The 21,204-nt window shown below is 62.8% G+C and overlaps 1 protein-coding gene across 1 annotated transcript; it reads left to right on the top strand.

Annotated features, from left to right (window-relative positions):
* Window positions 1-1,475: 1,475 nt before the first annotated feature.
* Window positions 1,476-18,980, top strand: Adss1 (adenylosuccinate synthase 1). Its single transcript, XM_076849545.2, has 13 exons — window positions 1,476-1,740; window positions 9,871-9,973; window positions 12,132-12,194; window positions 12,613-12,663; window positions 12,964-13,030; window positions 13,638-13,745; window positions 13,855-13,936; window positions 14,029-14,155; window positions 14,634-14,788; window positions 15,779-15,903; window positions 16,674-16,771; window positions 17,979-18,128; window positions 18,619-18,980. The coding sequence occupies exons 1-13, from the start codon at window positions 1,549-1,551 to the stop codon at window positions 18,669-18,671; spliced, it is 1,374 nt and encodes a 457-aa protein (XP_076705660.1). The 5' UTR covers window positions 1,476-1,548; the 3' UTR covers window positions 18,672-18,980.
* The last annotated feature ends 2,224 nt before the right edge of the window (window positions 18,981-21,204 follow it).

Raw genomic sequence — 21,204 nt, 5'->3', positions numbered from 1 at the left:
GCAAGCGACCCCGGTTTCCCCTGATAAGGCCCTGTCCTTCCTGTCTGCTGCACCCCCAGCTGCACCCCAGCCACAGTGCAAGGTGGGTCAGCCTGCTCTGCCTCCCTGGAGGGGCCCTCTGCCCTGCCTCACCACTGCCCTGGGCTGGAGCAAGGCCAGGTCATGCGGTCTATGTGGAAAGGCTGCAGATCTCTCCTGGGAATGTGGTCTCCCAGTTCCAGGCCCCCTTGTCACCACAGCAACCCAGGGACAGGGAGTGTCCAGAGGGACCTGCCCCGGCAGGAGCAAGGCAAGGGCAGCTGGTGCAGACTATGTGGCTGGGAACAGGCTGAGGGGCAGGGGCTAGGTCTCCAGGGGGGAGGGGGAAGAAGAGAGTGGAGAGGCCACAGGAGGAGGAGGGCAGGGGCTGCAGCACTTTCCTATTCTGGGACAAGCCAAGGGTCCACATCCTTCCTCATGGACATTGTCCAGTCACCCTGGACTCCTTGCCATGGACCTGAGAGCCACCTCAGGAGCCCCAGGGCCCTGGCAGCTCTGTGAGCCACATCCACAAGTGAGCCAGTCAGTTTCAGGCCCTTTTGCACAGGGAGCCCCCAGGGAGAGAAGGAAGGCAGTGTCTCCCAGGCCTGGGCCCTTTCGAGGCCCCCTCTCCAGCTCTGGGCTAGCCTCCTCCAGGCCTACAGTCACAGGCTAGCCCTCCAAGCTAGGTCCACCTGGAGCCAGGTGGAGGGGTTGAGCAGTGCACCCAACCCTGCGCACAGGCGCCAGCAGACCGTGGCCAACGCTCTGGGCCCTCAGTCCCTCCTCTGGGAAAGGAGGGAGATCTGGTCTGGGGGCTCCTGGAAACCTAGGCCCTACCTTGACGTGGTGCACATCAGGTGACCCTGACAGCGTGGTCCCTCTACCCCAAATTTGGCTACTGAGGGCTGGGTGCTGCAGCCACCTGCACGCTACAGCCAGACCCAGCGCAACAGTGCCCCGGGCCGGTACAGTGCATAGAGGAGGACCCTGACCTCAGAGAGGGCGCCACGCGCGTCTCTCCAGGACCGCTAGGGGGCGCGCGCCCGTCCGAGGATTCCGGGGTTCACGGCGGGCAAGTGAGGCAGGGAGAGAGGACCCTCCAGGTGCGCGCGAAGACGGAGCCCCGGTTGCAAGCCACACTCGCGCCCAGTCGGGGAGAGCCACCGCCGCAGTTTCGAACCCTGAAGTCCTGGGCCCGGCAAGTCCGGCGGGGCGGGGACGAAGCACAGCGATCCCGGCTGCAGGCAGGACAGGCTCACCTGCGGGGGTCGCGCGCGGCACACCGGTTTCCACTGCTGTGAGTCGGTGCGCCTCCGCCATACCCACCACCCGACGCGCTCCCGGGCAGCGGCGACCAAGGGGCAGTAGTTGCAGCCGCAGGCCGCAGGTCACCGAGGCGCGTCACCGCGAGCGCCCGGACCCGCCCCCGGCCCGCCCCCCGCCCCGGGCGGCGGCATTTAATGGCGCGGGCACGCGGGCGGCGGCGGGCTCCCGGGCAGCCCAGCGCAGCGGACGAGCCGAGCCAGCATGTCGGGGACCCGAGCCTCCAACGACCGGCCCCCCGGCGCGGGCGGCGTCAAGCGGGGGCGGATGCAGCAGGAGGCGGCGGCGACCGGCTCCCGCGTGACCGTGGTGCTGGGCGCGCAGTGGGGGGACGAGGGCAAAGGCAAGGTGGTGGACCTGCTGGCCACGGACGCCGACATCGTCAGCCGCTGCCAGGTGCGGGCCGGGCGCCGGGTCCCTCCCCATCGCGCCCAGCAAGCCCCTCCCCCTCCCCGGGACCCAGACGGACCCTGTCCTCCCGTGCTCTGGCTGGGTCAACTTCTTGGATTCCTTCCCTCCAGGAGCACCTGCTCCAGGAGCGGCCCCCACCCATGCACGCACGCACACACGCACCCTTGCCCACACACTCAGCCCCCTCTTCCACCTGACACCCTCCCCCCCCCCCCCCCCCCCCCCGCCGGAGGTGGCCAGAGCCAGAGCTATAAATACAAGTCGCTGAGTTGGACACACCTGATCCTCAGGGGTGGGGCATACCATAGGAGTGACGGCCCCAGCTCAGGGTGATTCCAGGGCCCCATGACATCCAGGGTCCCTCCCTAGGACACCCCTTTCCTCATTCTGGAAGGAGCCATCACCTGGGGCCCACTGACATCTGGGACAGAGCTGGCTGACCACACAGGGTCAGTGCATGGCTAGGAGAGAGAGCTGCCTGTCTGGCAGGGAGTGACCCTGGTGACTCAGCCAGGCAGAGGCAGGACACAGACTGAGCCACTGTCCTGTGGAGTGGCCACCAGTACTGATCTGAAGGAGAGTTCTGGAGGGTCCTGCTTGCCATGGAGGGAGGGGCCACAGCCTTCTGGCCAGGGTGACCCAGTGGCTGGTGGTGCCACAGAGGCCAGACACAGGCTTTGTCCCCTGAGGGCCTGGGCGGAGCCTCAGCCAGCTGCGGGCTGCTCTGCCTGAGTCTGTTCTGACAGTTCTGGGTGCAGGGAGTGCACTCTTGGGGCCACCACCCTGGTCTCTGTGGGTCCCTGCCTGGTGCTGTGCTGGGGCTTTGGAGCCATGCTGCCTGTGGGCTGTGTCCAGCACAGAGGGGTCAGCTGTGGTGCACATGAGGGTGCTGCTGACCAGGTGGGGAGGAAGGCACCTGCTGGAGCTCCTCCCCGTTCTGTTGACCCCTTGCTGAGCTCCAGGCATGCCTGAGCTGGACCACCTTCCCAGAGCCTGTGGGCTCAGAGCTCTCCGGCCATACCTGCCTGTCAGGGGATGGGAAGTTCCTGGAAAGTTCTTCCCAGGGTCGGGGAGACCTCTACCTCTCTGCCCTAGGCCATGCCAACCAAGCCCATCCCTTCCCCCTGCGGGCCTTAGGGGCAGAGCGGCCCTCAGATCCCCACTCCCTCTGCACTGCACATTCTGCCCCTGGGCATGTGCCACAGACCCTTGTCCCCCTGCAGCCCGGATATAAAGTGGTCCATGGCTCCGGGGGGCCCCAGTCCCAGGACCCCACCTGTCTTTGCTCCAGTGGTACCCAGGGCCCCTCCATATAACTCGCCAGCCCTGGTCAGCCCTGCATGCTGCAGTGGTGCGAAGACCCTGCCAATCTCAACATAGTGTCTGTCTGGGTGGCTGCAGGCTCTGCTTTTGGCTCTGGAGACAGTTCTGAAAGCAGGTCCCTCTGCGATGCCACCTGGGTCAGCAGACCAGGTCCTGCCCACTCCCATCACTTGACAGGATGAGCAGAGTCCAAAGCAGGCTGGACCCTATCACCTGAATTTGGGTCAGTAGGTGCCCTCTCCCCTAGCTGGGCTTCCCTTGCTGAGGAGTCCTGGACTCTAGCAGAGTGGGCAAACAGTGGAGCCAGGACCCTGTCTCTTCCGGCTCCTAACAGGCCATGAGGCAGGGCCCTCGCTCTGAGCTCCTTTACAGGTGGGGAACCGAGGTCCAGAGAAGTGAAGAGTGACAGTAACGCCTCTTTGGAGCCTTGCAGCTCCTGCCACAGGCCCCCCTGGTAACAGGGCTGGTCTCCTGCCTTACCCCCATGGAGAAGGTATTGGACCTGGGAGTTTCACTCCGGGCCCCTCCTCTAGGCAAGGCCCGGAGCCCTTTCCCCTGCGGGTCTGGCCCCCAGCTCGTTGCAGGTGTGCAGTGACCTGGCTTCCTGCATTTACCTCTCCCCTTAATGGGGCTCCTTGCCTATTACCAGGCTCCCCAACGTCTCAGTGTTTCTCTGCCCCGGAGGACCACCCCTGTGGGGTCACAGCTGGCAGAGTGAAGGCCAGGCCAGAGGCCCACAGAGGCCACCCTGTGCTTAGAGTGTGCAAGAGCCAGAAGGGGATGCCTGAGGCCAGACCTTGTCATGGACCCCGGGGTTATGCAGGAAGGGGCCAAGGGAACTGGGCAGTGAACGGTATGTGGTGGGCAGAAGGCCAGCCTGTGTCCCTGCAGTGAGTTGGCCAGGCTGCTGGTTCCTTAGGCTCCAGGGGGTCACCTGGCCTGCAGCCCAGTTCACCCTAGGTGGCTGCTTTGTCCCCAGGGCAGCCCTGGACTCTGGAGTGTGCAGGTGCTGACTCGGCCTCTGCCAACACTGACCAACGGTCCGGTCTTCAGGTCCAGCTCCCACACATTACTGTGTGCCCACCTCACCCCGAGATCTGACTCTCCATCTGCCCAGTGGTGGCCTGGGACTGCCCCAGGCCCCGCAGCTGCCCTGCTTCCCTGCTCAGTTGTTTGGGGCCTGCAGTCAGAGTGTGTCCTGATGGACCAGGGGCACCCGTGGCACCCAGTGCCTCTGGCCTTAGGCCACACCCACCGTGTATCTTTGCCTTGCAGGTCCTGTTCTCTGCTGGGCTGCTGGTCCCCAACCCACCCACAGCCCCCGCATTCACCATGAGCAGCCCCACCCCCGCTGCATGGCTCTGGGCCTCTGGGGGCGGTGGCACCCTCTGCTCGCTGTCCCTCGCTCCCTCCAGGCCAGGTCTTTCTGAGCCAGGCTGTCCCGCTCTGTCACAGCCTGGGGTACCACTGCCTCTGGTGCTGGGGTTCCTGCTCTCTTCCACGGGCAGGGACATGCAGGGCATCCCAGGAGCCCCTCGGCACCTCCACCTGCCTCCTTCTTTCCATGTCCCTGCGTTTCCTTCTCCGTTGCTTGACCAGCCTCCCAGCCCAGCTGCCCCCTCGGGCGGGCTCACTGAGAGGTCTCCTGGCTGCACCCCAGCACTGGCCTGCCCTTGCTCTCTGGATCCTCCCTCCGTCCCACAGAGCCTTCCTGTGGGTGCGGGGGCTTCCTGCCCAGGACTGCTGCACAACGTCCCTCCTGCAGTGAGCAAAGGCACTGGGACGCGGATTGTCTGGCCGTGGGGGACAAGGACGCCGTGGGGGCTTTGTCCTGGTTAGCACGGTGAACTCAGGCCACTTTGCCCTGGCTCCTGCTGGGGTCACTCTCTAGGTAGGGCTGGCGGGCTGGGGCAGTGTGGAGAGCTGGCTGTGTGTGTTGGGCCGTGGGACCCCAGGGTCTCCCCCGTGTGTCCTGAGGTGCAGCAGTGCTGGTCAGAGCAGACATTCCAGGCACTGAGGGGCCTGTCCTGTGGTTTGAGGGTACTCTGGAGCTTTTCCCAAGGGGGTTATTGGAAACAGTTTGCTTCGGTCCCCAGGCTGCTCCTGGGTGTCCTGGGAGAACAAGGGCCACAGCCTTGAGCAGGGAACACCAGGGGTTGCTTTCAGAAGCAGGTCTCTCCCACCACCTGTGGTCACTGAGCCACGGCAGAGGCCCTGGGAGCTGGCACCCCACCTCAGCACTGCCCTCAGCACACACCCACACATGCCCACCCATACCCACAGAGCCTCCCCTGCTGCCTCCAAGGAGGAGGTGCTGGCCACAGAGGGGTGTCAGTGTTCCCAGGGTCTGCAGATGTCGGAACAGAGCCGGGGTGACCCAGAGCTGGGAAGGTGAGAGCCGGGTGGCCTAGGAGAGGGGCCCCAGAGAGGTGCCACAGGTGGTGATACAGGTATGAAGGCTGGAGGGTTTCAAGGGAAGGTCAGCACCAGGAAAGGGGGCAGCAGGAGCAAAGCTGGGGAAGTTGGGCCATGTCCAGCCCCAGGCTTCGCTGGTGTGGGGGTGCTGCAGGTGGCAGCCCCACGCAGCAGGAGATCATGAGTGCATGGCCCAGAGGGCACCTGGAAGGAGAGAGCACACAGGCACCAGGGTTGGGTCTCGGGCTGACGGAGCCTTGGGCTCCAGGGCAGCTGGCTGGGGCCGAGCAGCCCTCGGCTACAGGATGGGTAGGGGCAGAGTTGGGTGTCCATGTTGCAGGGCCACAGCCTCCACACGTAGGGCCTGCAGGGCCTGGACCTAACCTCTCCACACCTCCCCAGCCCGCCAGCCCTACCTGAGAGTGACCCCAGCAGGAGCCAGGCCCCCTGCACTGCAGGAGGAGCAGCAGTCAGCAAGGCCATTCTGAAGTGGGATCAGGCCTCAGTCCCTCTGTCTGTCCAGGAGGGAGAGAAGCCCGTCTTAAACTCCTGACCACCAGGGACCAAGACACTTTGAGTGACTGTCCAGCTGGGCAGGGGACAGTAGGTGGACATCAGTGTTCACAGGGGCTTCAGAACTGAGGCTCCACCACAGAGGGAGAAGGTCTTGGGAAGGGTCTAGAGGGACTGACCATTCTTTGATGTCCAGTCGACTCCTCAACACCCCTGACCCTGGGCCCCTGGCCTGGTCTCAAGTGTAGGTCACTACAGGCAGGTGCTCTGGGCCACCATCAACATGCTCCTGAGAGCAGGGACTGCCTCCTCACCTGGCAGACGGTGGGAGGCACATGGGGTGCTGGAGACGGCCACACCTCTGAGAGCATTGTTCATGCCATAGCCATGTGACACACCCCTGCAGTTGTGCAGTGCGCATCACATGGGACCCTCTCTGACCACCCACAGCATGATCCAGCCCATTGGCCATGCAAATCGCTCCTCTCCCAGGGCCAGTGGGCCTGGGCTTCGGATCTGCCCGCAGGAGATGCAAGGAGTATCTTAGGTTAACAGAGGGCTCTCCAGAGCCTCCTGGAGGACCCTGCACCTGAGACTCAGGTACCTTGGTTCCAACAGGCACAGCTGCCTCCTGCTCCCAGCAGCAGACAGAGCAGGGCAGCCACTGGGCGTCTGCAGAAAGGGGCCAGCTGGCTGGATGGCAACCCAGGCTGCGGGTAATGTTCTGAGACGCTCAGCCTGGCTCTTGTGTCCATCAGTTACTCCTGAGTAGAAGGAGGGTCCGAGTGAGGGCTTGCCCCTGGGGCCCCGCACTGGGAGGGGCTAGGAGTAGAGACACATGCTCCATGCAGATGGTGCCCACAACACCATGTCCAGGGGCCTGGTGTCCACCTGACATCAAGATCCCAGTGGACCCCCAAGGAGGGGGACTGGGCAAGGGGCCCACCCAAGGCTGGCCCTAGTGTCTCAGTCCCTTCTCAATCCCACCACTGCCCCAGCTCCCTGGGCAGGTCAAAGCCAAGTCAGGGCTGTGGGCTGCGTTCCCCGTCCTGCACACGAGGGCCCTGCCTCTGCCCAGCCCCAGCCTGACTGATGGAGGTGTCAGCAAGACAGTTCTGCCCATCTCTGACGCCCAGAGCCGCCCACGGCCAGGCTCAGCCTCGCCCAGGGCTGGAGCGTGGGCCCCTTGAGATGGCATTCGCTCCCCCGGATGGGAACGCTGAGCCCAGGGCAATGCCCGCTTGGCAGCTAGGCTCACCTGGGCCACCGTGCTCATTGTCCCACCTCCTCACAGCAAACCACATGGCTGCCAAACTGGGCTGCAGCCCAGAGTGGCCTGTGCAGGGCAGGCTTGGATGCCCCGACCCGCCTCCAGACTGGTGAGCCCACTGTGCCCAACCCTCCCTGGCCCCTTATGCCCAGCTGTCCTTGGGTGCCTTTTATTCTGGGAAGCCCAAGCCAGAGGTGGGTCCTCTTGTTCCCAACCCCACCAAGTGCCCCAGATGAGACCCTGCCTGGTGAGGGGAGGGGACACTACCCCACTACACTGGGCTGCACATGCTGGGAGCCCCCATGTGCAGAGGCCTGGCACCTGGTGTACTGGGCTGGCTTGTGCCCCTCAGGAGTGCCTGTGCCTCATGCCTGGGCCCTGCAGTGGGCACTGCCCTGGGTCATCTGATGCCAGCTGACCCATGACGCCTGCGCTATTCCTGGGAACCTGTGTTTACCCCCAACACAGGCGGGCACACATCATCTCCATGTCCTCGGACCAGCTGAAGAAGGCCAGGGAGACAGGGCACCGCCCAGGGTGTCTGGGCTCCCTGGCCTCTAGCCCTGGTGGCCTGCAGCCCTTGGCCATCTCATGTCCCTGGAGGCCTGCCAGCCCTGGGGGGAGGCCATGTGTAGCCAGTCCTGACTGCGCCACAGACTTGCCTTCTCTGGGGACCTTGGCTTCCCCAGCTGTCACAGGGACCTCCCTGCCTGCCCCCAAGTGGCAAGCACCCAAGTGTGAAGGTGGGAGACACTGTGCATGCCATTGGGGGCAGAGAAGGTGGGCTGGCCCCATCCTGATGGACTCGCCTCACAGGCCTGGGACAGGACACGGGCCTCCTGAGGCCCACAGGCAGAGCTGAGGTCCCCAAGCTGCAGACTCCAGCTGCCCCTTCCTCCCACCCTGCCACCCGGCCTCATCCCCTGCCTGCAGGCAGCCCCTCTAGGTCCCTCCCTGTGTCCTCTCTGTGGAGGCCCTCGCAGACCACCTCCAGCACCCACGCCTGCGTCCCTCTTTGTCCCTCTTGCCTTTCCCCACGGACACCCTGGGGCCATCGTCGTCTGCTCACAGAGCCCTGGTCAGGTCAGACTGCCCCCCCCACATCTCCCAGTGCTCTGCTGGCCAGGGACACTGGGGAGGGCAGGTACTGTCATGTGGCCAGAGCCAGCCCTGGACTGGGGTGGCAGCAGTGCCTTGGCCAGGTCGGGCATGACTGGGAGGCTCCTGATGGTCCTGTCCTGTGGGCATGGGCGGCAGCGCCAACGTCTGTTCACAGGCATCGGGGCAGACCTGACGGAGCCTCACACATGCATCGGAGAACCTAACTGGTGTCAGGGGACCGTGTGGGGGACTGGCTTCTGGCCGGTGGGTGTCAGACAACTGCTGAAGGTTCTGGCCCAGGTGGGGCTTCGAGGAGGCCCTGGGATGCGGAGGTGGCTTAGGTGTGTAGCTCTCCAGCTCCCTCAGGACGAGCTCTCACCTGGGGCCTCCGGCATCTGTCCTCTCGCAAGGCAGAGAAGATGGGGTGCAGCTGGGAGGCAATCAGGGTCCCGCTCCTCGGAGCTGCAGTGCCACTTGGTGGCAGGCAGCAGGACGAGCCCGGAGCCTCCCTCCCAGCTGATGCTCACCAGGCCCCTGCAGGTCTGAGCAGGTTCTCAAGAGGCGCCGAAAGGTTCTCAAGTGTCTGTGCAGGGGACCTGCTTTGGGGGCAGCACACCATCTCAGGGCCTCCTGCCCGGGGTTCAGACACACCCCTGTTGGACAGGGCCCTGCCAAGCCACCCAGTGTGGGTGACAGTCTGCCCAGACGTGGCAGAACTTTGATAGCACCCCATCCCAATGGGGCCTCTTTGCATCTGCAGCACCAGAGGCCCACCTCACGAGGACCTGGGACAGGGGGTCAGGGGCGGAGCCTGTGCTGTGCTCCAGTGGCTGGTCAGTGGCAGGACAGGGGCTGGAACCTGCTGCCTGGTCCTGCCTCCCCCCACCTGGTGCCCACCCCAGCCCCTCGGCCTGACACCGGGTACTTTCCAGGACAGGGCTCCTCTGAGTTGCTTCCCTTGTATTCTCAGGTGGGAGATGCCGGCCAGGGGGAGGGCTGCTGCTGAAGGGGACAGGTTGGGCCTGTCTTGAGAGGGCTGGGCCTTGGTCCTCACCAGAGGAGGCAGCACATGGGGTGGCCTAGAAGCTGAGGCCTGAGCTGAGCCACCCCCTGGAGCCACTGGGGCCAGCCTGGGCCAGAGCCTCTCCCACCTGGGATGGCATGCTGCCCAGCCTCTGAGGACAGGCCGGGTGGTCACTGGGAACACCTGGAGAGCGGGCTCTGTGGTCAGTGCAGAGGAAGGACAGCCCCCTGCAGAGGCTCATCCCACGAGGGGCAGACGCAAAGGCCTGACTGTCCCAGGAACAGGGTCACCAACCCAGCCCAGGCCCCTCCCCACATGTCAGAGTGGCTGCTGTGCTAGGCTGCCCCAGTCCCACCGCCTGGGAGTCTCCTCACCCCACGGGGATGGCGCTGGCCCTGGAGTGAGGGGGGTGCTGGGCAGCCCCCAGGGTCAGTCCTCAACTCCTGCTCAGCTGTGTCTCTATTCCCAGGGGGGCAACAATGCTGGCCACACAGTGGTGGTGGACGGCAAAGAGTACGACTTCCACCTGCTGCCCAGCGGCATCATCAACACCAAGGCCGTGTCCTTCATTGGTGAGTGTCCCCAGGACCAGCCCACACCTGCCTTTTGGAGGCTGTGAGCATGGGGCCCAGGAGCTCAGCATGCAGGGAGGGTGGCGGCCACCTGCCCCCAGCGCAAACCGAACTGGGAGGTAGTCAATGCGGGGGGCCCTGAGAGGGGCCTGGCCTGGCCTGTCCCCAGGGCCCTGCGGCCAGAATCCAGGCACAGGCTGGGCCTGCCCTGGGGCGGGGCTACAGGGGGTCGCTGAGCAGGGATCCCTGTGTGCTCCCGTCCCTGGCACACGTGGGGCGAGTGTGGGCGCTGCCCGTGTGTGTGCAGGGCCCCTGCTGTGTGAAGTGTGGGCTGTGTGGACGGCTGTGCTTCACTGGCCCTGCGCGAGGGGCTGCTGCTCCCACCGCTGACTGACCTCAGCACTGCCTCCTCCTGTTGACCTTGCTGCAGCCACCCAGGACCTTCCAGTGCCACCTCAGTCTCCACGACTTTGTGGCTCTCCCTCTCTTCCTTCCTGCCCCCTGGCCAGTCAGAGGCGCCCAGCAGTCCTGCCCTCTGCTCTCAGCCCCTTCTTCTCCCTTTCCTCCCAGCTCTGCCTGGCACACTTGGGACTCAACTGACCGCTAGCCCGGTCAGGAAGTGCTGTGTCTGTGCCCAGTTGGTGGCACAGGGGCCTGCCACTGTAGACCAGCTGGGGAAGGAAGACCTGGCCAAGGCGGCCGTGAATGGTCAGAGCCCCGCCAGAGCTCAGAGGCTCAAGCCTCTCCCCGGGTGCAGCCCTCATCTCTTGTCCCTTGCCGCAGTGACGATCCACATTTCACACCAAAGAACCCAGAGCACAGTGAGGGACCGCCTTTCTGTGTCCCAAGCCCCTGTCCCCAGCTCCCAGGCAGCTGTGACGTGGTACCAACCTGCTGCCTGGGCAGTGGTGCAGGGGACTGGCTGCCAGCCTTGCTCTGCTGGGCCCCGGGCCGTGCTGGGCAGGAAACGAGGCCAAGGAGCCACGGCCGGCCAAGGATGGCATGCTGCCCAGCCTCTGAGGACAGGCCGGGTGGTCACTGGGAACACCTGGAGAGCGGGCTGGGTGGTCAGTGCAGAGGAAGGACGGCCCCCTGCAGAGGCTCATCCCACGAGGGGCAGACCCAAAGGCCTGCACAAAGCCCTTCACTGGTGACACTCCTGCCTCTCCGTGGCTATTTTGAGGTAGTGGCATTTAGGTGACCTTCTGTGCTCTCTGTGGCCAGTCACTCCCATCTGGACTAGGGTCAGCCTCCCTTGGCCAAACCTGTGCACCAGTCAGCCCCATATCACCAGCAGAGGGAGGGGAGCCCCCCGGGAAGGCAGCCTCGGTCTCCACTGTGTCTCCTCCGGCCTTGGAGAAGAGGGCTCAGCACCCCTTTGTCCGACCCTGGCTCTGCCAGTGTGCACCTCATGCCTTTGCCTTTCCTGGTGACTGAAGATGGGGTTCGTTAAGTTGCGCTTTGGGGTGTAAGTGCCTTCACCTGCCCCGGGAGCGGCACGGGGCAGTGCGGCTCGGGCTCTGCTCCTGTGCAGTCTGAGTTTCAGGGTCCCCGCGCCCTCTGTGGCTTCCTGGCTCCTCTCTTTGTGGTGCTGAGTGTCGTCCCGTGGCCTGAATGTGCAGTTCGTCCTCCACTCGCCCCCTGAAGGACACCGGGCAACCTCCAGCTTTGGCAGCCTGAGCACAGCTGCCGCGAGCGCCCCAGGCAGGCTGTGTGGGTGGGTTTCAGGTCCCAAGGAGCACCACGCCATCCACCCGCAGGGCCTCCCATTGCCCCAAACTGAAGCTCTGAGACCTGAAACCTGCCCACCCTTTCCCCCACCCCTGGGAGACGCCCTCTGCCTCTGTCCCTGCGCTGGTCAGTGCAGGGACCTCCTGGGATGGGAGCCTCTGGTTCCCGCGCAACAGCCTCCATCCAGCTGATAGCACTGAGCATCAGACCCAGGCCGCCGTGCGGTGAGAGGCTTCCTTTCAGGGCTGAATTACACTCGGTGTGGGGCTGGACCATGTGGCTCATCTGCCCATCCCTGGACAGACACCTGGGCAGCTTCGGCCCCTGCCTGCTGGAGCAGAGTGGCTGTGGGCAGGGTCTCCACTCTTGGGCTGTTGCAGCGTGTCTCAGAGTCTGCGACCGACCCACCCTCTCCCCATTGTTGCAGGCAATGGCGTGGTCATCCACCTGCCCGGCTTGTTTGAAGAGGCAGAGAAGAACGAGAAGAAAGGTAGGCCGGGTCCCTGAGGCCTGCCCGCCCGCGCACTGGGCCAGCAGGCGGGGCAGCCCCCCCATGCAGAAGGCAGGGTCCTCGCCCAGTGGGCAGCAGCTGGGCAGCCTAGAGATCTGCTTCGGGCCACTGCCTCAGCGTCACAGGCAGGTGGACGCTGGAGCCTCAGGCTCAGGAAGTCCAGGAAGAGCGGCTGGAGCAGGAAGAGCCCTGGGCCTGCAGGGTTGTCCTCCCAGAGCTCAGCAGGGGAGAGGCAGGGGTCAGAGTGGTCACCTGCTGCACGGTGTAGGGGACCCTCTTGGCCTCTTGGCCACATGCTCACCCATGGATGGCTGGGTGTGCTGGCCGACTTTGGCACTTCTCACCTGAGTACGGTGCACCTGTGAGCACAGCCAACCTGTGTGCCCTGTCCCCACAGGACTGAAGGACTGGGAGAAGAGGCTCATCATCTCTGACCGGGCCCACCTGGGTGAGGTTCACACTGGGGGGCTGGGGGGACTGGGCCCACCACCTCACCCCGGGAGGCCCCTCTCCCTCCCTCGCCCCTGCCTTTCTCAAAGAGCTTGAGTGGGAGCCAGGGCCAACCCATCTGCAGACAGGGGACTAGGGCACAGGCAGCCTGGGACTCAGGGACCCCGGCGTCTACTCCTGGCCAGGGTGACAGTCACACCCAAGCCCTCCCACGCCCTCCCAGTGGTCACCTGCCGCAGGCGGGCCCCGCTGAGCTCTGTCCTCTGCTGTCCCTGCCCCTGGTGCCTGTGGCCCGCAGTGTTCGACTTCCACCAGGCCGTGGACGGGCTTCAGGAGGTGCAGCGCCAGGCGCAGGAGGGCAAGAAGTGAGTACCCAGGCCGACTGCTGCCGCCCCCATCCCCCAGCTGGCGGCCTTTGGGGGCATCCAGTCCCAGGGGCAGGATGCCAACCAACTCAAAGCCACTACAGAACAGCACCCTCCAGAACACTAGGCCACCCACCTCTCGGGCCACACCCTCCCTCCCCTCGGTGGCCTGGCCACAGGGAGCTGAAAAGAGCCAGCCATCTGCCCAGCCAGCACCACTGTGACACCAGAACCCTACCCCTGCAAACCCAACGGCCACACACTCATCCACTCAGAGATGTCCATCAGAGCCGTGGACTCGCGGGGCGACGGGGGTGAAGCACCCGCATCCTGCCCTGGGAGATGATGGTCTCAGTCTTGCGCTGGCTCCCGGGGCTCCGACTGGCCTGTGTGATGCATGGACACAGGCGGCCCATGCAGTGCCCCCTGTCCAGGAAGCCAAGGTGGGGCGCAGGTGGGGTGCAGGTGGGGCGGCCAGGGCAGAGGGCACTGCTGGGGTGAGGGGGCGAGCCTGGGCTCAGCACACTGCCCACCAGCCCCAGCTGGCTCTGCAGGCGGCAGCGAGGGTCAGTGGGGGCCTCAGCAGCACGGGGTCCCCGTCTTTCAGCATCGGCACCACCAAGAAGGGAATCGGACCAACCTACTCCTCCAAAGCCGCCCGGACGGGCCTCCGCATCTGTGACCTCCTGTCGGACTTCGAGGAGTTCTCCACCAGGTGCCTGCACGTCCACGCCCGGCAGGGAGGTTGGGGGGCACACGGATCCAGGCTGGGGTGCGGCTCCCCGTGTGGACCGTCAGGGGTCACAGTGAGGTCACTCGTGCAGATTCAAGAACCTGGCCCAGCAGCACCAGTCCATGTTCCCCACCTTGGAAGTAGACGTGGAAGGGCAGCTCAAGAGGCTCAAGGTGATCCTGGGGCCTGGGCAAGGCGCCTGGTGGGGGGCCCCATCCCACGCCATGGCTGCCTGGGAGCCTGGCCTCACCCTCCGCACCCGCAGGGCTTTGCTGAGCGGATCAGACCCATGGTGCGCGACGGTGTGTACTTCATGTACGAGGCACTCCACGGCCCCCCCAAGAGGATCCTGGTAGAAGGCGCCAATGCAGCCCTCCTGGACATTGACTTCGGTGCGTCCCTCTCCGAGCCGCCACCCAGGGGCCATGCTTCCTGACAGACCTTGTGTGTGGAAGCAGGTGGGGGTGAAGCAGTCACACCCTCAGGCTGCAGGGCCACCTGTGCCCATGAGTGAGACCCCTCATCCCCCGTCCCCCTAATTTCAGCTGGAAGAGGAAAGAGGGAAGGGCTGAGCTAGAGATGAAGGAATTGACAGCCAGAGAGGCCAGGAGGGGGACCAGGGACCCTTCAAGGCTGGGTCCTTTCTGTCCCTGCTCCACAGGGCACAGTCTGCCACACTATCGGGCAGCCAGGCCGCCTCAGTCTCACCAGACTCCTATGTGAGCCACATGGCCCAGCACCCAATGCCCATGCAGGGCACTGCCCCAGGACAGCCCCTCAGACCCCTGGCCCTGTGGACCCTCTTTGTGGAGAAGGTCTTGGGCCCCAGGCCCGCAGGGTGAAGGGCAGCCCCAGTCCTCTGTCTTACAGGGACCTACCCTTTTGTGACTTCTTCCAACTGCACGGTGGGCGGCGTGTGCACGGGCCTGGGCATCCCCCCGCAGAACATAGGCGACGTGTACGGAGTGGTGAAGGCCTACACCACCCGCGTGGGCATCGGGGCCTTCCCCACCGAGCAGATCAATGTGAGTGCCAGCCCCAGCACCAGGCGTTGGAACTGTGTGGGGAGCCGCAGGGACCTCGCTGGGCCATGCCCGACCCCCCGTGGGGCCTTCCTGTGGCACAGGCAGGGCTCCTGCACCATTTCAACGGCAACAGCACTGTGGCCAGTGTGTGTGCGTGTGCACATGTGTGCGCCCACCACTGCCCCGGGAAACTCGTGAGGCCCAGGGCAAGTGGGGGCACCTCAAACCCTGCAGAGCACCCTCATGTTGGTTCGCCACCCAGCTCAGAGGGACACCCACGTCCTCTGGGCCTCTCCGGGGTTTGGGTTCTCTTTGTCCTTTTCTGGGCCTCATCCAACTAGGGTGTCTGTCCACCAAGCACAGGAATCAGGGCTGAATGCACCGCCCTCTCCCCACCTCAGAGCACTTCTGGAAGCCACGGTGGCTCCGAATCTGCAGGAGCCACTGACCTTCCTTCACCAGCCTCACCTACCTTGGCAGGGTGGGATGACCACGGGCCTCGTCCCAGAGCAGGGGGGAGGAACAGGTGCCCACGAGAGCCAGGGTTGGGGAGCTGTGGCTCACATGCAGAGGCAAGCAGCTCCCGGGTGGGCAGGGGCATGGAGGAGGAGATAAGCACACCCCCTGCCCCCAAAGTCCAGCTGCAGGACCAGGCCCCACGCAGGAGGGAAGCGCCCAAGCAGGAGGGAAGGACCAGGCGCCCAAGCAGGAGGGAAGACGGCCAGCTCCTGGCCTTCTGGGGACAAGGTTCTGCCAGCCCAGAACCACACTGGGCAGCAAGGCCCGGCCACTGCGCTCCCAGGTGGGGATGTGGCTGCCAGGAACGTGGAGGTGTGGGGCGCGGCGGCTGCCTCGGAGGCGCCTTCAGGGACTGCCGGGTCAGGAGGAGGAGGAGGGCAGAGGAGGAGCTGGCGGAGAGGAGAGGACACACGGCTCCTGTCACGGTTCCCATCGTGGCTCCCGTGGACCGTCTTCTCTGTCCTCGTGCAGGAAATCGGAGACCTGCTGCAGAACCGCGGCCACGAATGGGGGGTGACCACGGGCAGGAAGCGGCGCTGCGGCTGGCTGGACCTGATGATCCTCAGATATGCCCACATGGTCAACGGGTTCACGGCGTAAGCAGCCCCTCCTCAGCTCGCCAGAGCTGACTCCTAGGAAGGGCGCAAACCCCTGATCCATGGGAAGGCCACCTGCGAAGCACCAGATACCTCTCCCCCACGTGGGTGGATCCCACAGAGGGGACCTGAGTGGGACCCGAGGTTAGGACCCAGAGCGCTGCAGCCCCAGCCGCACAGCCCTTGGGAGAAGCCTCTCTGGCCCTGGGGGAGAAGCCCAAGGGGCCCCTGCTGCCAGCTGGAATGGCTGCGGGCATTTTCCCAGGGGTGCAGCAGTCGGGGCAGGGCAGCTCCAGTGGTTCTCTGTGAGGACCCTGAGGTCCAGTTGCTCAGGACTGTCTCCTGGGAACAGAGGCTTGCTGGACCGAGGGTTCACTGCTTCATCTCCAGTTTGGCAACACAGGCCAGGGTCGTGAGCTACCTCCAACCAGGTGGAAAGGTCCCTGTTGGGTTCAAGACTTAACCAGGGTCGTCCTGGGTGGGGACTATGCTCACAGGGCTAGGACCCCACACAAGCCATGCTGCGGGCCCCACGGGGCAGGAGGCACAGGCAGAGGGAGCTCTGACCGCCAGAGAAAGCCGAGATGAGGGGAAAGGGGCTCCCCGTGGGGACACTCAAGGAAGGGGAGCCTCCTTGAACGGCCAAGGCAGGGTACAGCCCTGAGGTGGGCTTCCTGCCCCCTGGTCTGTTCGTCAATCACATTTCTTTGGGGATCACCCGTCTTTATTCTCAATTGACAGTCTGCTAATGTCTCTTGGTTTTTGGACAGGCTGGCCTTGACCAAGCTGGACATCCTGGACGTCCTGGGTGAGATCAAAGTTGGCGTCTCATACAAGCTCAATGGAAAGAGGATCCCCTACTTCCCAGGTACTGGAACGAGCCACTGTTTTTCTGTCCATTGGGACATCTGTTTGGCTTTGATGGGGGCAACCCGAGGTTCCTGAGACCGAGGGGTTTCCCGGCTCAGTGGGCAGAGGGCAGGCTGCTGCTCCCCAAAGACCCACGTCCTTCCTGGCTTTGGTCTTTCACGGGTTCTTGGGGAAGCCTGACCAGGTCAGGGAGCCAGGAAGGAGGTAGGCCTTGACTGCAGTGCCTTCTGGTGGCCTGAGAATAGCTCAGGGGACAGGACTGTTTCTGATGACCTACAGTCATTGCCTGGGGACCCTGGGGACCCTGAGTCACTTCGGCAGAGGAGGACCTCCTCCAGGAAGGGCAATGCCCCATGAGTTAGTGGACGTGAACTGCTCTGGAAAACTGGGATATGGAGCTGGCCCTCCCCTCAGCGAGCATGCCTTGTGGCTAGCTGTACTGACCTTGCTTTTCGGTGCTGGGGGACCGCACTCCACCACCAGGCCCCTGGTCCTGGCTGGAGTCTGAAGATCTCCTGGGCTCCAGCCACTGGGCATCCCTTCCTTTGGAAAGCATAAGGGGTGTTGCTTTCCTGGGTTCCAGTGCCCATGGTCTGGAAGGCTCCCCTCAGCCTCACACCCAGGGTCATGCTGACCTGCTCTTCCTTAGCCTCCTCTACAGTGGCCGGGGTAACTGCCCCTTACTTACAACCTCTGAGCAGACCTGGGTATGCATGGAAGTGCCCCTTGGCTACAGGAGCCACGAGTGTCCTCAGGGCCCTCCTGGCCCTGTTGACCCCTGACCTTTGAGAGCATGTGGCTTGGAGGCTGAGTCTCCTCCTGGTGCTCAGGGCTCTGTGCACAGTGAGCACCAGGACTCAGGAACCCTTGGTGGGCACTCATTCCAGTATCTTCCCCGAGTCAGGGATGGCACCACCTTGGGCCATGGTGTCCCAGCACAGAGCAGGTGTCTCTGTGCCTGAGGCTTGATGCTCCTGGGCAGGGGCACATGTCCCTCAGGGCGCCTCCTGCCTCAGAATTCAGATTCCCAGGTGGGGCCTCATTGAAGAGCAGTGCTGAGTGCGTGTCCCCAGGTCTGGAGGGCACAGCCAGTGTCTGCCCCCTGCTCTCCCCATGCTGGGAAAGCCACAGGGCCACCTGCCCTCACTGACATGGCCCTGCAGTGGTCAGTGTCCGAGGGACCACTCTGCCCGTGTGTCCCCCAGCTAACCAGGAAATACTTCAGAAGGTTGAGGTGGAGTACGAAACACTGCCCGGCTGGAAAGCAGACACCACGGGTGCCAGGAAGTGGGAGGACCTGCCCCCCCAGGCCCAGAGCTACGTGCGGTTTGTGGAGAATCACGTGGGTGTGGCAGGTGGGTGCCTGAGCCCCCATGGCCACCCCTCCCTGCACCCTGGACCTCAGGTGCCCCAGGGGCCTGTGTCCCAGTGCAGGACCTGGAGGCTATAAGACTCCTGCCAGGTGCAGTGACCAGGAGGGTGTATCAGATGGCAAGAGGGGAGGGGCCGGAGCTGGGGTGGCTCCTGGGACAGCTCACTTCAGCAGCAGTAGCCAGGGGCAGCCCCGTGACCCTGCCAGGAACAGCTGCCCCAGATGCAGATGGCCACTAGGCATGTGTTAGCCCTGTCCAGGGGGTTCTCGCCACGTGGCAAGCCCTGGGAACAGGCGCAGGCAACTGAACCGCCCACTGTGTGCTACCATTGACACTTTCAGTCAAACATTTCCACTTAAATTTCCAACTTTGGAATATCTCCATTTGGAGAAAAATCGCCCCATTGTCAGATGACTGACACGTGTGTGTGTGTGTGTGTGTGTGTGTTGTGACCACTCTGCTGTCCTTCCAGTCAAATGGGTTGGCGTTGGCAAGTCCAGAGAGTCCATGATCCAGCTGTTTTAGATGAGCCGACCCGGGCAGGCCACAGCAGCCCCTGTCCCCGTGTGAGCCGCTGTAGGTGTCACAGCTACACCATCCATGGAAATAGGAAAATGGGTTTCTGCACTTTGATTTTTCTATTTAAGCCTTCAGTTCAACCCACTGAATCCTGCGATGGTCTTAATCATCTGCAAGTGAGCTCCATGTACAGTTTTTAAGATTCTGCTGTTTAAAATGAGCCTAAGTGCTTCAAACAGGGCCCCCGGCACACTGATGTCACATGGTGTGTCCAGGTGGAGCCGTGTTGCAATAAACACATCCCAGAGCCACTGAGCAGTGGTCACTGTGTGCTTGCCTTGACCTTGTCCTTTTTGCTTTTCAACACTGAAAGGTACCTACTCCCCATGACCAGCGTCCAGATGATGCAGCCTCCTAAGAGAAAGGCTCAGTCAGTAGCTGAGAATGGCTGCCACTACCAGCAGGCGCTCTGAGACCCCAGGAAGAGGCAAATGGGCCCAGGGTTACACAACACACAATTCACTGGGGACTTAAGAGACTCTGGCAGCAAGTCAGGGAAATCCCACATCCTAAGGCAACAGGCTAGAGTTTACTTGCTAAGCTAGACCATGCCAGGCCATGGTCACCTGAAATGTAGCTTTTCTCAAAACCTGTTAACATGTCCAGCATCAGTTAACAGTGTGGATGTCAGGGGCCCACATGTCACACTGGGCTGGCTATCTGAAGGACGTCATCCCACAGGGTTTGGGGTGGGGCCAGGGTAACTGGTGGGCAAAATGGAACTCTGCAGTCGGGTATCACAAAGCTAAGCCAGGTATATGCTCAGAAAACAAAATGGAGCAAGCTCATGTAGGATGGACCAAGTGTATTAAATATGTTTTTCAAAACTAACCAACTATGCTGAGGATGAAGTTCAGGGGTAGAGCATTTGCTCAGAGTGCACAAGGCCTAGGTTCCTTCCTCATCACTGCCAAAAAAAAAAAAAAAAAAAAAAAGAAAGAAAGACAAAATTTCAAAACTAACAACCTAAATGAATTACACTCCAGGGCTGCTACCCAGCTAGGACCCACTGGATAATCCAAGAAAGATATTCACACCTGCCCAAGAGGGCAGTGGAGCCCAGGGGCAGCCCCTCTCCATTCCAGCTGGGCAAGCCTGGGCACAGTTCCTCCAAGCTGCATCCAATTGCTCAAATACTTCTTGACTGGTCTGAGCCTTCCAGTGCTGACCATGGTCTCTACCCACAGGGGTACCAAGTGGCCTCCTTCGATAACGTTTCAGAGTTTGGGGTACATTAGAAAAATAACTGCCCTCTGATATCCTTCCCGAGGGCAGGGATTGCATGGAGGGACCCAGAGTCTCCCAGGTGACTCCAGACTAGTTGGCACCAAGTCAGATGGTCCCCCTGCTGAAGGCCACCTGGGTTTGCTTTCCAACAGACTTCAACAGTCCAGGAAGTCCTACAGGCTTGGCCTGACTGGCTCACTCCCAGAAGATACCAACTCACATGACAGTGGGCTCAGGGCAAAAACCCCTATGACCCCAGGCTCACCAGCAAACTCCCAAATGGTACCAAGAAGGACCTTCAGGGTTTGAAAGGAAATGGGAAATGCCAGTGTGGCTACCTCCCCACCTCTTGGCCACTTGGTGGCCTTCCTGTGCCTTCCTGGTGCTCAGCACACAGCCATGGGAGGAGACAGAAGCAAACACAGTTCCTTGGGTTTTCTGGGAATTTTTTTCCTTCCACAATACAGCAGGAAAGGCAAAAGGAAAGAGTTTTCCAGCAGCAGATATTTGGAGGGTTTGGGATTTTTGCACTTTATATAGACAACACAGCCCTAGGGCAGACAGTGTAGGCTAGGTCTCTATTCAACGCAGGGGTAAAAGAAAAATCAGTGACTCATTGGCCTTGTGAAGCTTGCAACTTCCTGTTACCTGGGCACCCACCTTGAGTGCAAGCTGCACCTCACACCAGAGGCAGGGCTCAGGCACCCTGAGTCTGTGGGTCCCTACCTCCTCCCAGAGTGGTCCTCAGGGTGTCCGTCCACAGAGCTTTCCCTGAAAATGCCTCCCAGACACCCCCCCGCCGTGGAACGCTGAAGAGAAACAGCCTGGCCCACCCACTGACCCACACTGCTGTGGTGCCCACCTTCAGTCCCAGCAGGTGCCTGGGACCTGGCGCCTGCCAGTTCTACTACTTAGAGCTCCCTGAGAGACCCTGCTTAGGTAACACCCTGGACCCCAGTAGACTCCCCCACAGGTCTTGCTCTCAGGCTCTTGTCCGTGTGCTGCCTGGGCATGTGCTGGATAGCTCCCACGGGTGCTCGCCAGGCACCCTGCTCTCCTCTCTTGGATCTGGGAGGACTGAGCTCTTCTATTCTTCTGTTTTGTTGAGCTGCCTCCCATCAGGGCTGTCCCAGAGAGGGCTACCTTGGCAAGCATAAACTGGACACAGGGCAGAGACAGAGCTACAAGGACACTGTAACAAGTTTCCTGTGAGAGGGACACAGTCATGGGTTGGAGACTCTGGCATCGGGTG

Source organism: Callospermophilus lateralis, chromosome 3 (genome assembly GCF_048772815.1).
Source record: "Callospermophilus lateralis isolate mCalLat2 chromosome 3, mCalLat2.hap1, whole genome shotgun sequence".
In the NCBI taxonomy this organism is placed as follows: domain Eukaryota; kingdom Metazoa; phylum Chordata; class Mammalia; order Rodentia; family Sciuridae; genus Callospermophilus; species Callospermophilus lateralis.
Note: the sequence above shows the minus strand (reverse complement) of the source record. Positions and strands in the feature narration are given on the sequence as shown.

What these genes read in the sequence shown, in the direction of transcription:
- Adss1 (XM_076849545.2), top strand. Translation starts at nt 1,549, where the DNA reads ATGTCGGGGACCCGAGCCTCCAACGACCGGCCCCCCGGCGCGGGCGGC. An exon ending in CTCTGACCGGGCCCACCTGG is followed by an intron (nt 12,664 to 12,963) that starts GTGAGGTTCACA and finishes TGTGGCCCGCAG; the next exon opens with TGTTCGACTTCCACCAGGCC. An exon ending in CCTCCTGGACATTGACTTCG is followed by an intron (nt 14,156 to 14,633) that starts GTGCGTCCCTCT and finishes TCTGTCTTACAG; the next exon opens with GGACCTACCCTTTTGTGACT.